General features: G+C 38.1%; 1 protein-coding gene across 2 annotated transcripts in view; it reads left to right on the top strand.

Moving 5' to 3' along the window:
* The window catches only part of PLEKHH2 (pleckstrin homology, MyTH4 and FERM domain containing H2), a 141,985-nt gene that overhangs the window by 92,729 nt on the left and 34,941 nt on the right, over positions 1 to 14,315 (top strand). For both annotated transcript variants that reach the window (XM_037744409.1, XM_017544855.2), the window contains exons 16-19: positions 804 to 884; positions 6,377 to 6,556; positions 9,776 to 9,884; positions 11,595 to 11,707. In XM_037744409.1, coding sequence (XP_037600337.1) covers positions 804 to 884; positions 6,377 to 6,556; positions 9,776 to 9,884; positions 11,595 to 11,707 — 483 coding nt within the window. The remainder of the gene's footprint in view (positions 1 to 803; positions 885 to 6,376; positions 6,557 to 9,775; positions 9,885 to 11,594; positions 11,708 to 14,315) is intronic.

Genomic DNA, 14,315 nt, shown 5'->3' with positions numbered 1-14,315 from the left:
TTTTTTTTTTGTATTTTTAGTAGAGACGGGGTTTCACCATGTTGACCAGAATGGTCTCGATCTCTTGACCTCGTGATCCACCCGTCGCGGCCTCCCAAAGTGCTGGGATTACAGACGTGAGCCACCGCGCCCGGCCTCTTTTTTTTATTATAATGCATTCATGGGGTACAAGTACAGTTCTCTTACATGCATTGATTGCATAGTGATTCTGTCAGGGCTTGTAGGATATCCATCACTCATGGTAACATACCTTGTATCCTGTTTCATAATTTCTCATTATCCACCCCTCCACCTGCTTCTTTATCCATCTGTGAAACCTTAGTCCTAGGCATAGTATTTGAGGCACAGTAAACATTTGTTATATGTTGAATGGTGAGCACCGAAGCAAAACTTACCATTCTACTACTGTTAACAGGTAAATCTTTTTCTCCACTTTTATTTTAGATATAGGGGGTGCACGTGCAGATCGGTTACATGTGACTATTGCGTGATGCTGAGGTTTGGAGTACAGATCCCATCATCCAGGAAGTGAGCATAGTACCTGATAGGTAGTCTTTTAACCTGGCCACCCCGGTTCCCTCTATTCTCTGGTAGTCCACAGTGTCTATTGTTTCCATATTTATGTCCATGTGTGCTCAAGGTGCAGCAGGTAAATCTTAAACAGCATTGGACAATCTATTTGGAGTATTACTTATATCTGGGCAAAGTGGATACTTATAGAAACTCAAATAGAGTGTATAAGCTATACTTTAAGGTGTCAGAGTTCAGGGCTACATTGACAATTCATTGTAATATGGTTTCAGGTAAAACATGGATACTCCAAGAGAGTCTGGTGTACACTAATAGGAAAGACGTTATATTATTTTCGGAGTCAAGAAGATAAGGTATGTATACATTTTTAATATGCTAATTGAAGTAACTTTTTGTTAAGGCTTATACTTTTCCTTTTCACTCTTCTGTTACTTTGTAAAACTTCAGAGTCTTTATAAGGTTGAAATTTGGTACAATTTGGTTCAACGGACATAATTATACAAGGGTCTATCACCTACACCTCCAGCGGTCTTGATTCTTAATTACAAGCCTTAGCAACTTTTAATTAATCCATCTTCTAAGACCTATAAAAGTCTTCTTCTACTCCCTCCCACAGCCATCAGTTTCTTATATTTTCCCAGGTTCTTACAGACCAGATAAGGTTGATAGAAGGAAGCAGCAAGTTAGGAAACAAAACCTAAGAAGGAAAAAGAATCTAGTTCTGTCCCAGGCCCTCAAATTCCTGAATACCACTTATCTACCCATCCATCTGCCTGTTTATATTCTGTTTATTAATATTTAAACTAATCCCCTTCCCAAAAGAATCTAAATTACTTTTACTTTCAGAATAAAAAGATGGGGTATCTACCCAAAGGTAAAATGTATGCCCAGTCATCATTATGGGTATTCTGTGTCACCTTTGGATAACTGAAACTATAAAAATTGAACCAACATGGGCCATGAGTACTTGAATAATATAATAGTGTTCGCTCCTCTGAAGAGCAGCCTGTGACTGATTACTGTGTTAATGAGACTAAACTTCTTGGTCTAGTGACCATGTGGGACAATTAGTATTTTTCTTTGTCTTTTAACAGACTACACTCTCAGGTCTGATCAGCTGTATTTAAAATACATGCCTTTATACTCAGCATTGCTAATGGGGTAGAGGTTAACACAGTACAACCATTGAAAACAATACTGAGGCTAGGCACGATGGTTCATGCCTATGATCCCAGCACTTTGGGAGGTGAAGAGATGGGAGGATTGTTTGAGACCAACCTGGACAACATAGTAGGATCCTGTCTCTACAAAAAAAATTTAAAAATTAGCTGAGCATGGTAGTGCATGCCTGTAGTCCCAACTACTAGGGAGACTAAGGTTGGAGGATCACTTGAGCCCAGAAGGTGCAGGTTACAGTGAGCCATGATTCGCACCATTGCACTCCAGGCTGGTCGACAAAATGAGACCCTGTCTCAAAAGAAACATACAAACAATCTCTAAAGTAGTGTGGGAAAATCCTCACATACAAATGCTACCTGAATATGTACAATACAAAATTATATACTCAATGTAATCCTAACTTGTCAATCAAGAAAACAGAAACCACTCTATGTATTACTGGTGTAAAAGTTCTAATGCCAGCCTGGGCAACATAGCAAAACCTCATCTCTACTAAACAGAAAAATTATCCAGTCATGGTGATGCATGCTTGCAGTCCTGGCTACTTGGCAGGCTAAGGCAGGAGGATTGCTTGAGCTCAGGAGATCAAGGCTGCAGTGAGCTGTGATCACACCACTGCATTCCAGCCTGGGTGACAGAGTGACACCCTATCTCAAAAAAAATTAAAAATAAAAGTTTTAATATAGAATTGGGGACATACATAAATTTTAGAAAAGTTTTATGACTTACATAACTTTTAGAAAAGTCGTCGGGGGTAAAGGTTAGAGAAACTGCCAATGAAGGTAAGAAGTCAACACTGAAGATTTCTGGCCAAAGGACCAAAGGCAGCTGGTCCTCGAGGGTTCACTGGGAATCTTCAGTGAGTCTCACATGAGCCCCAACATCTGGCCACAACAGTCCCAGGAGAATAATGACTCTTCTACCCTCACCTTCTAAACTTCAAGTAGATTCTCTCATAGGAAACTCTAACTGGGAACCATAACAGGGAAGGAGGTTCTGGCAAATTCGGTTCCCAACTTCTCTGCAATTATGAGATCTTAGAGGATGATGATTGGAATGCCGAGTTTTATCTCAGTCTGACACATCTAAATAAAAATAAACAGAGAAGACAGAAAAGGAAGTATACCAATTGTTGAATAATTATCTGTGATCACAGTAATGTGGATGGTTTCTTTCTTTTTTAAATCCTTTCCATACGTACCAAGTTTCTGTAGTAGGCGTGTGTTTTTATAAATAGAAAAATAATTTAATAAAAATGGATAGCATTGATCACAGAAGCAACAAGTCAGAAGAATGGATACATGAACAGAAATCCATTATAACCACTGGAAAAGTATTGAGAATATGTGTGAATCAGTGTAGGCCTACTTCATTTTTTGCTGTAAATGTTTCCAAGATAATTTGCTTTTAATCTGTATCAGTGTCTTTTTTTATGAAATCAAAACATTTGAAACCACTAGGTCTATTTGCTGCTTATCAAGGCATGGTGCATCCTTTGGTAGAATGAATAACCATCTTTAAGTATTAGGGTGGGTGAAAGGTAGATTTTCATATGATGTGTGCCCAAAGCACACATTTAGGTTAGTATTGTTATGTATTATCATAGTATTAATAGAATTAGTTTTCTTCAACCTATTTTTAAAAGCTTGCTTTTTAGGAGAGGCAGAATTTTATCTCCGCTTTCTTAGGGTTTTTGGCAGGCCTGAGAATTAGATTCACATTAAGACAGATTACAGGAGAGAACATATAAATTTATTTAATGTAAGTTTTACATCACACAGGAGCCCTCCTAAAGCAATGAGGACCCAAAGACTTAAAGTTGAACATTTATATACTGAATTAGACGAAGCATAATAAATTGTGAAAATGTGACAGGCAAAGAGCCTTAGGCTAAGGTAGTTAGTTGGGTGGAGAAGTGATGAGGAAGATAAGGGTATGTTTAACAAGGGTTGTTTGTATAACTTTCCTCTGGTCTCAGCTTCCCATCTTAACAGGAATCTTGTTTTCCTTCTAGTATAGGAGGATAGCTTTCATTTAGGTGTTTTATCTCCTGCCTTTGGGAAGAAAGGCAGAGGGTCAGAACGCCCTTATTGCACCTGCTGCTTTTAAAAGTGCCTTTAGTTTAAAATAACTTTTATGCCAAGGTGATATCTTTTAGGGTGGCAGAATGCCACCCTTCAGCTTTTGCTCTGAGTGAGGTGACAAACCACTGGAGGGCTTTGAGCAGAACAGGGATACGATCTTGCCTGTGTCTAACAGGTGTACTCTGACAGCTGATTAAGAATAGACTGAAGGGAATAAGGAAGAGATGCATTAGGAGGCCATTGCAGTCATTCAGGTGAGAAGGGATTGTGGTTTAGTGGTGCTGTGGATGTGTGAGAGGTGACCAGATTCTAGATAGATCCTGAAAGCCTTGCTGACAAGATTTATTGACTGAAAAGTCAATGTGAGAGACAGAAAAGGGTCAGCAATGATGCCAAGGTTTTGCACATTAATAGATATTAATTGCCAACAACTTGAGTTGGGGAAGACTGGGCAGAGCAGGTTATTAAAGAAGACTTACCAGAGTAAGTCTGAGATGCTGTTAAGTTTGAGAAGCTATCCAACATCTAAGTAGAGTTAGTGAGTCTGGGAGTAGCTAACATGTGCTGGTATTAAAGCTATGAGCTTAGATGAGGTCACCCAGAAAGTGAATATAGTTGGAAGAAGGGCTTGAGCACTGAGCCCTGAAACTTACCATGAAAATGTGTGATGTAGATATCCTTGTAGTTAGAATGAACTTTTTCAAAACTCCAGTTGCAAACTTGGCCAAAGATTTTAGAAGTTATAAATCTGATGCAGACCATGTATTTTCCTGGAATAAAGGTACTACATTAGAGCAAAAGTTTTAACAATAGATAGGCCAGATATTCAGCACAGCAGCTATAGTTGGTTATGTCAATAAAAGCATAGATAAAATTTAATGTAAATTGGCTTTAGAAAGTTTTTCTTACCCTTAAGATGGAGAAATTCATGGCATTGTTTTGTGATGTATTATGTTAGTAAAGAGCGTCAGAATGTTCCTTTGGGATGATAGTTCATTTTGTACTATCTATCTAATCTTGTTATTTTTTCTAGGACCAATATTTTTCTTTTCAATGAACGGTTTTGAGACTATATACACTTGCCCTTTTGATCCAATAACTTAAACCGCTGATCAATTCTGTGGGGGAAAAAAGTCAAATGAATGTTTTGGTGAATTATTACTGGTTACTAGTTGCTTAACTAGGTAATGGGTCATTTTGAAGCAGCCTCATTGCATGGGGAAAATACCAAGGTTCTTGTTCTCACGGGCAAGGAGATCCAGGTCACAGACACAAACACAGACAGAGTGAATTTAGAGCAGGAGTTTAATAGATAGTGCAAAAGGAAAGACAGCTTTCCATCCCAGAGAGGGGGTCCCTAGTGGGTTGCCAAGTTGTAGTAAAAATGTCAGGGTTTTTATAAATGGGCTAGCGAGGAGGGGGCTCGTAAGGAGGGGATATCCTATCCCCCTGATGGTTTAGTTGGGACTAGGTGTGCTATCTGTGCAAAGCAGAGTTTTTTTTATCAGCTGTGTCCCATTCCTTGACCACATAGGCTGACTCTTAGTCTGTGTTTCTTTGTCCTGCTTCTCTGGGAGGGAGAGTTTCTGTGTCTGTTCCCAACTTGTTGCAGCTGCAGGCATCCCCCACAGTCTGCTTTTAGCTTCCCTATCTTAGTGTACCCAAAGGGAAAAGAATGTGCTTATTAAGGCTGTTTTATTGGGGACCCATTGTATAAGTGTGAAGTTTGATGATTACCCAGGAGGCCTTCCCCACTCCTTCTGTGCCGAAGCTGTCTTATCTGTGTTTTTCTGTCTGCTCTTTCAGGCTGCTTGTTGTTAGAAGAGAAGTGATTTCCTTGAACTGCGTGAGTTTAGAAGGGGAGCTATCTTTGAGCTGCTTTTTGTTAAAAGGAAAGCTTTCTGTTGGGGACTCGCTTTACCCTGTCTACTTAAATAATTTCTTTCTGCCTCCTTTAACAATTTTAGTACAGCTGAATCACCTGAACTATTGTTCAGAAGTAGCATCTTGCTTTTTCCTCAAAAGTTAAATCTCTAGTATATATATTGTTCTTTCATATTACTATTGGGCTCTTTGGTTGTTGCCACTACTTTTGTTGCACTGTGGATAATCAAATTGTCTGTAGGCATCATTTTAAAAAAGGTATGTTATGCTGGAGTGGTGGCTAATGCTTATGATTCTAGCACTTTGGGAGACTGAGGCAGGAGGATTCTTTGAGCCCAGGAGTTTGAGACTGGCCTGGGCAATGTAGTGAGACCCTAGCTCCAAAAAAAAAAATTTTTTTTTTAATTAGCTGGGCATGATGGCATGTGCCTGTAGTGCTAGCTATTTGAAAGGCTGAGAAGGAAGGATCCCTTGAGCCCAGGAGTTTGAGGTTACAGTGAGGTTACTGATTGTACCACTGTACTCCAGCCTGGGAGACAGAGGAGACCCTATCTCTTAAAAAATAAGGAAAACAAAAAAATAAAATACAAATTTAAAAGGTATGCTTTATAAAGGTAAAAATGAAAAGGACTATGAAATATTTTAGTAAGAAAAGATTTGGAAAGTGCCTTCCTCACAATTACTAATATTTACTTTAGTTTCCTTTAGGTCAGATCAAACTCTGGGAGGCTAAAGTGGAAGAGGTTGACAGATCTTGTGATTCAGATGAAGATTATGAAGCCAGTGGACGTAGTCTGTTATCCACACATTATACCATCGTTATCCATCCCAAAGACCAAGGTCCGACTTACCTCCTAATTGGATCCAAGCATGAAAAGGTATTCTAAGACATATTGGTTGATTTAGAGTGATGTAGACTATTATTATTCAGATATTGGTAATAATTGTCAAATCAATTTAATGAAAATAAGGAAGAAAATTTTGCTATAGACTTTCAGCTCTGTTTGCAGAGATTCTTTACCTCCCTGGAAATGAGCCTTGTTCAAATGTGTCATTTTCCAGTCCTGTTGGTAAAAGTGGTATCAAGGCTGAAATTAGTGCATGGGAAGTGCATGGCTAAAGGACCTTATGTTAAAAATGTGGATCTCTCAGATTGAACATTTTTTAGTAGATCTAAGGCCTCCATTTTATGTTTTTGATTCATTTTCAACAAAATTTGGGCTTAGATACAATTGAAAATGATTTTATGTGTTATATATACATGTAGTCATTTATGATAAAGGAGTCATCACAAATTAATGGGGAAGTTATATATATCCTTCAATACATATGATTATATATTTATTATATATTGAGGAAATTGGCTACTTAGGAAACATTAGTTTAGTCTTTCATCTCATACAGATAGCAAAATCATTTCCAGATGAATTTAAAGAGTTAGGAGAATTCAATGAAACTATTTTTTAAAAAGGCCTTTATTTAATTTCTGAATCAGAAGTACTTTCTAAGAAAACAAAAAGGCAGTGTAAGAAATCAGAGTGCAAATGGTTGATAGATTTGACTATAAATAGTGAAATACTTCTGTATATCAAATATTATCATAAATATGACTAAACAAAGAAAATGTGGTACATATACACCATGGAGTACTACACAGCCATAAAAAACGATGAGCTCGTGTCCTTTGTAGGGACTTGGATGAATCTGGAAACCATCATTCTCAGCAGACTGACACAAGAACAGAAAGCCAAACACCGTATGTTCTCACTCATAGGCAGGTGCTGAGCAATGAGAACACGTGGACTTAGGGAGAGGAGCATCACACACTGGGGGCTGTTGGGGGAGGATAAGGGAGAGACAGCAGGGTGTGGGGAGGGAGGGGGGGTGAGGAGGGATAACATGGAGAGAAATGCCAGATTTAGTATGCACCTAAAGTAAAATAAATAAATTTTTTTAAAAATAAAAAAATTAAAAAAATAAAGATCATTTGACCATAAAAAAAAATGACTAAAAAGATAATACAGAAAACAAAATATTTCATGGATGGCTACTGTATCTTTAACATATAAACAACTCTTTATAGATTATTATTGTTGCTATTAATCATTGTTTTTGAGCACATGTATCAGGCCAAGTGCTAAGTATGTCTCTTCTTCATCTTTCCAATTACCCTCTGTGGGAGGTTACCATATTCCCATTTGTAGATGGAAAGACTGAAGCTCTTTCCTTTGGTCACACATCTGGCAAGAGTTGATGTTAGACCCCTGTCTCTAACCACAGAGGCTGTGTTCCTGAACACTTGCCTCTGTTGCCTCTCATTTGATTTGAAAAGGACTATGTTTCTAGTAGAAAAATGGGAAGAGGGCCTGATGAACAACTTACCGAGGAATTTAATGGCTAATGAATGCTTCTGTTCATCTGTAATCAAAGATATGCACATTTAAACATGATAAAGCTTTTATTGCCTCTCAGATTATAAAGGTTTAAAAAATTATGTAAGTGAAGCTATGAGAAGGGAAGCATTCCTATATATCACTGGTGGGAATAGAAATTAGTGTAAATGCTTTGGAAAGTACTTTGAAAATAGTTTTCAAGAGTTCCTAAAAGTTTTCATGCCCTGGTAATGACTCATAATTCTATTTCAAAAAATATATGTATTAAGAAAAGATTGGCTGGGCATGGTGGCTTATGCCTGTAATCCCAGCATTTTGGGAGGCTGTGGCAGGTAGATCACCTAAGTTTAGGAGTTCAAAATCAGCCTGTGGTAAAACCCCATCTCTACTAAAAATACAAAAATCAGCTGAGCATGGTGGCAGCCACCTGTAATCCAAGCTACTCGGGAGGCTGAGGCAGGAGAATCACTTGAACCTGGGAGATAGAGGCTGCAGTGAGCTGAGATTGCACCATTGCACTCCAGCCTGGGTAACAGAGACTCCATCTCAAAAATAAATAAATAAATAAGAAAAAGAAAATGTTAATAAATGCAGCCAAACATTTATGTATAGTTTGTTTGATACAATACTTTTTTTTTTTTGAAACAGAGTTTCACTCTGTTGCCCAGGCTGTAGTGCAGTGGCCCGATCTCGACTCACTGCAACCTCTACCTCTCAGGTTTAAGTGATTCTCCTGCCCCATCCCCCCAAGTAGCTGAGATTACAGGCAGGCATCACCATTCCTGGCTAATTTTTGTATTTTTAGTAGAGACAGGGTTTTACCATGTTGGCCAGGCTGGTCTCGAACCCCTGACCTCAGGTGATCCACCTACCTCCGCCTCCCAAAGTGCCGGGATTACAGGTGTGAGCCACTATGCCCAGCCTATAATACTCTTTTTAAAATGATTTTACTTTTGAAATATTTTAAACATGGAAAATATAACATTTCCTTTTTAGATAAAAGACGATAGCTATCACAGTATTTTTTTATCAGTGAGGAGTTAGTAACTATTATAATGTTCAACAATAAGAAATTGATTAAATAAATATGGTATGTCCATATGTGTAACAGGATATCCTGCAGCCATTCAAATTTGTTTATAAAGAATTTCTAGCAACGAGGGAGTGCTTGTACTATCTTAATAAAATTCAGAAATTATCCTCTACTTTTAGAATAATTCAACTATGTAAAAATGTAATCTACATATACATTTCCATAGAGAAAAAAGGCCAGTAATCTTGGGTGAGTGGGATAAGATAGATATTATGTTTTCTTTAAATTTTCAGGATTTCCAAAAGATTCTGTATGTATCACTCTGGGAATCAGATTTTAAATTTAATAGAATTTATTGTATTTTGTAAAAGAGTATCAGCTGGTTATAGTCTCTTAACATCTATATTCTTTTTCTTGATTTTGTCATGCTTTTCTAAGAAGCATCTGAAGAAAATAAGAAAAATGTGAATAATGGGACAAGGTAACATAAGCAAGTTCAAGTGAGCATGCCTGAGAATTGTTTGAATAAATGGCTCTTCATTATTATTTAAAAATTAAAGCAAGTTATTCTTTTCCATCTCAAAGTTTTCTACTGTTTATGCAAGTTGTTTTTTTCTTTAAGTAATCAAAACTATATCTTAACATTTCTATTAATATGTTCTTGTTTCAAGGACACTTGGCTTTATCATCTGACTGTTGCAGCTGGAAGCAGCAATATAAATGTTGGCTCTGAATTTGAACAACTGGTTTGCAAATTGCTAAATATAGACGGGGAGCCTTGTAAGTTCATAAACTTATAAATAAAGCTTTATGGTTTATGAAATGGACCTCAACCCCCTTAACCTGATTGAATTTTCACTTAATGGGTACCTGTTTCTCTGAAATAAACCCACCTTTTCATTGCCTTTGCTCTTCATGGGAGAGAATTCTCTCAGTGGCTCCTTGGCTGCAGGGACACCATCATTCCTCACTAGGCTGTATCCCATCACCTCCCTCTGCCTTTCCTCCCATTGCTTCTCTGTTTGAAACGCCCCCCTTCCTTGGCAGTCCTTACCAACATTACGAAACCCCACCTAGCCTTAGGCGATCCCCCAGCCAGCCCCGCATCTGGCTCATAAAAGGCGCTTTGTCAATGTTAAAATTATGTCCTAATGCAATTTGTCCCTTAATTATTTTATAGCAAGCTTGTCCAACCTGTAACCCGCAGGCTGCATGTGGCCCAGGATGGCTTTGAATGTGGCCCAACACAAATTCCTAAACTTTCTTAAAACATTATGAAATTCCCTTTGAGTTTTTTTTTTTTTAAGCTCATCAGCTATTGTTAGTGTGTGGCCCAAGACAATTCTTCTTCCAGTATGGCCCAGGGAAGCCAAAAGATTTATAGCATGTATAGTTTTCCATTGAAATTTTTTGTTTTGCTTTGTTTTTGAGATGAAGTCTCACTCTGTCACCCAGGCTAGAGTGCAGTGGCATGTTCTCAGCTGACTATGACCTCCGCCTCCTGGGATCAAGCAATCCTCCTGCCTCAGCCTCCTGAGTAGCTGGGAACACAGGTGTGCACTACCATGCCTAGCTGATTTTGTATCTTTGGTAGAGATGGGGGTTTCGTCATGTTGCACAGACTGGTCTTGAACTCCTAAGCTCAAGCAATCTGCCCATCTCAGCCTCCCAAAGTGCTGGCATTACAGGCATGAGCCACTGTGCCTGGCCCAAAATTAATTTTTGTGGTTAAGGGTTCCCCATTGATAATCTAGATCCTCTCCTATCCTTTACATACTAAGACCACATTTTATTTGCTGTGTCCAACATAGGAATTTAATAGATGTTGATTTCAGGAATGCCTTCAAATTCCTCATTATATCTCTTTCTACATTGGCTTCTCCTCTCTAGAGAAGTTCTAGGTCTTTCCCCAGCTCTTTCTCATATATAGTCATGCCCCCTACCTAGATCGCCAATCTTTAGCACATTTAAGCAATGTGATAGTACCCTGCTAGACTTATTGCAGCCTAGTAAATTAGGACCCAACTCTTCTAGATTATCCAAAACAGGAACATTTCTCACTCATAAGTGGGAGCTAAACTGTAAGGATGCAAAGGCATGAGAATGACACAGTAGACTTTGGGAACTCAGGGGGAAAGGGTGGGAAGTGGGTGAGGCAAGTCAAGTTCAGTATATACTGCTTGGGTGATAGGTGCACCAAAATCTCACAGATTACCACTAAAGAACTTACTCATATAAGTAAATACCACCTATTGCCCAAAAACCTATGGAAAATTTTTAAACTAAAACAAAAAAACCCAGAAACTCGCCAAAGAGTCCCAATGGCCTGGCAACCAAAATAAAATAATGTTGCCAAGGGTTTTTTCTGACCTTTTTGACCTAAAGTTGTGAGCCAAGCCTGAATGAGCTAATGTCTAAAGGATTAATTTAATGGGAGGCCAAAATAAGTGGTTTATTCAGTTTTCTGTTTATATTTTATTCTGCATTTAGCCTCTCAGATATGGAGACACCCCACTTTGTGTCACAGCAAAGAAGGAATCATTTCCCCTCTGACAACTCTACCTTCTGAAGCCCTACAGACAGAAGCTATTAAATTATTTAAGGTAAAATACCTATACGTTGTTAAATAATTTCATTGGAAAAAAATTAAAAATAACAATTGGGGTTGCAAAAGTTTACTCCCAGAAAATTCAAAATGTGTTTATTATTATTATTAAGAAAATCATTGAAATAAAATTAGGTGAATTTAATATGCTTTCTGAGTGAGGATTTTAGATTTACTGAAATAAACTATTAATAGGTGTGGTTTGGGCAATGTAGTATCAGATGAATCATTTCCCCTATAACCTCTGATTTTTCACATCACACCAAGTGCAGCACTGGGAGAGGGGTCAGCACTCTTTCCTCTCTAGTGTTACTCTCCGTTTCTTCCTCAATCTCTGTTAGAAATCCCTGATCACTCAAAACTTGCCAAGTAACTATAACACTCTTTATCCTTCCATTTCTATCATCAGTTACCTTCCAGTAACTCTTCAGATTTCTCTAAGAGCCAGGCGTGGTGGCTTAATGCCTGTAATCCCAGCACTTTGATAGGATGAGGAGGGTGGATCACCTGAGCTCAGGAGTTTGAGATCAGCCTGGCCAACATGGTGAAACCACAACTCTACTAAAAATACAAAATTAGCTGGGTATGGTGGTACATGCCTGTCATCCCAGCTACTTGGGAGGCTGAGGCAAGAGAATCGCTTGAACCCAGGAGGTGGAGGTTGCAGTGAGCCAAGATCACACCACTGCACTCCAGCCCAGGCAACAAGAGTGAAACTTTGTCTCAAAAGAAAAGAAAAATTATTTAAGGGTTTTAGTTCCCAACTCACATTCTCTACTGAAGCCTTGTAAATTACTGTTATCGCCTCACTCACCAATGCTATGGTTTTAAGATTCTTGACCTCCTTAATTCCAGTAAGCTTCACCTCTAGTCTCCTTCATTATCCCATTCTCCATGTCCACACTTGACTTCACCATTCTTCACAAGTACGTCACCTCTAAAAGCTTCAATTCTAATATATCTTTCTTTAACCAGAATGCTGGCCTAAAAGCTCACTTATATTTTTTAACTCTTCCATTTTTTCGTCATCTCTAAGACCTTTATTTTGAACCATCTATTTTCTTTGAGATCATGATAACTGTGTCTTAGCTTTTCTTCCTTCCTTATCCAGTCTGGTTTGCTCCTATTAATTCTTGTAGTTCCTTAGGATCCATATTTCCATGCACTCTTCAGCAGATTCCAACCTAGATCAGTGCCACGTTTTCTGCTCCTGGGATAACCAGATGTGCAGTGCTGCAGAGCATCAAACAGCCATGTAGCCTGATGCCACTATAAATGCATGGTCTTCATCCCTTGCAGCCAACTTTCTGTCTCTGTGCTTCTCTTTGATCACATCCCCCTCAAACTCTCTAGTTCATAATACAGCAGAGAAACTTACCTTCTATTTCACTGAGAAAACTGGAGGACATCAGACATGACATGACCACCATAAAGCCCTCCCGCTGACAGACAACCTTTCATCTCTTTTCTCCTCCACTCCTCTAGCCCCAGAATATGGTGGACCTTCTGCATTTCCAAGTCTGGACTCTACACCAGGATCTTGGTACTACTTCATTTTCCCCTAGTCTCTTGGAGCCTCAATCTCTTTCTTTTGGCCTTGTCTTACCTAAGTTTCTCCCATCTCAAATAATCCATTTGTTTATTAGATAATATTATGGAATTATTGTTAATTTGGGGGTCATGATGATGGCATGATGGCTATTAAAAAATCTTTATCAATTGGAGATCTAGCCTGAAGTATTTATTGGTAAAGTAATATGATATACATTAAAATACTCCAGAAGAAAAGAAAGTAAGGGTGGGAAGGTAGTGAAGTTTGGCAAAATGCTGGTAATTATTGACACTGGGTGATGGGTACATGAGTGATTATTATGCTGTCCTCTCTACTTTTATACATTCTAAAAATTTCTATAATTAAAAATTTAAAAATATCCACCTGTAGAATACACAAATACCTAAAGCAAAAAAGACTATACAAATATATTTGAAAATCTGGAAGAAGTGGTCAATTTTATAAGAAAATATAAATGACCAAAATTGATTCCACAGGAAACTGAAAATCTAAACAGAGGCATTTACCAAACTTTATGTGTAGAATTTCAGTGCTGTTTAAATTGTCCCAAAGCATAGAAAAAGAGGGAAATTTTCCAAATTCAAGTTTTTCTTTTACTTTTTACTTGGGAAAATTTCCAACATACATGAGTACAGAGAATATTGCAATGAGGCCCAAAGTACCCGTCTTTCAGATCCACGGTCATCAACACATGGCCAGTTTTGTTTTAGTCTCCCATTTCCCACTGTACCCTAACTTTGGATCATTTTGAAGCAATCCTCAATCATGATATCACCATATTCTCTTTGTTAAGTAAGTGTCACTTTCATATGAAAACCCAGCAAAGATTGTACAAAAATAATAAAATATTAGCAGTCAGAATCCAACATCATTTTAGGAATATTAAATCACTCAATAGCAAAAAACAAATAATCCAATTTTAAAATGGGCAAAAGATCTCAATAGATATTTCTCAAAAGAAGACATGCAAATGGCCAACAAGTACATGAATAAATGCTAAGCATTGCTAATCATCAGGGAAATGCAAATCAAA

Source organism: Cebus imitator, unplaced genomic scaffold (assembly GCF_001604975.1).
Source record: "Cebus imitator isolate Cc_AM_T3 unplaced genomic scaffold, Cebus_imitator-1.0 Scaffold172, whole genome shotgun sequence".
In the NCBI taxonomy this organism is placed as follows: Eukaryota; Metazoa; Chordata; class Mammalia; order Primates; family Cebidae; genus Cebus; species Cebus imitator.
Note: the sequence above shows the minus strand (reverse complement) of the source record. Positions and strands in the feature narration are given on the sequence as shown.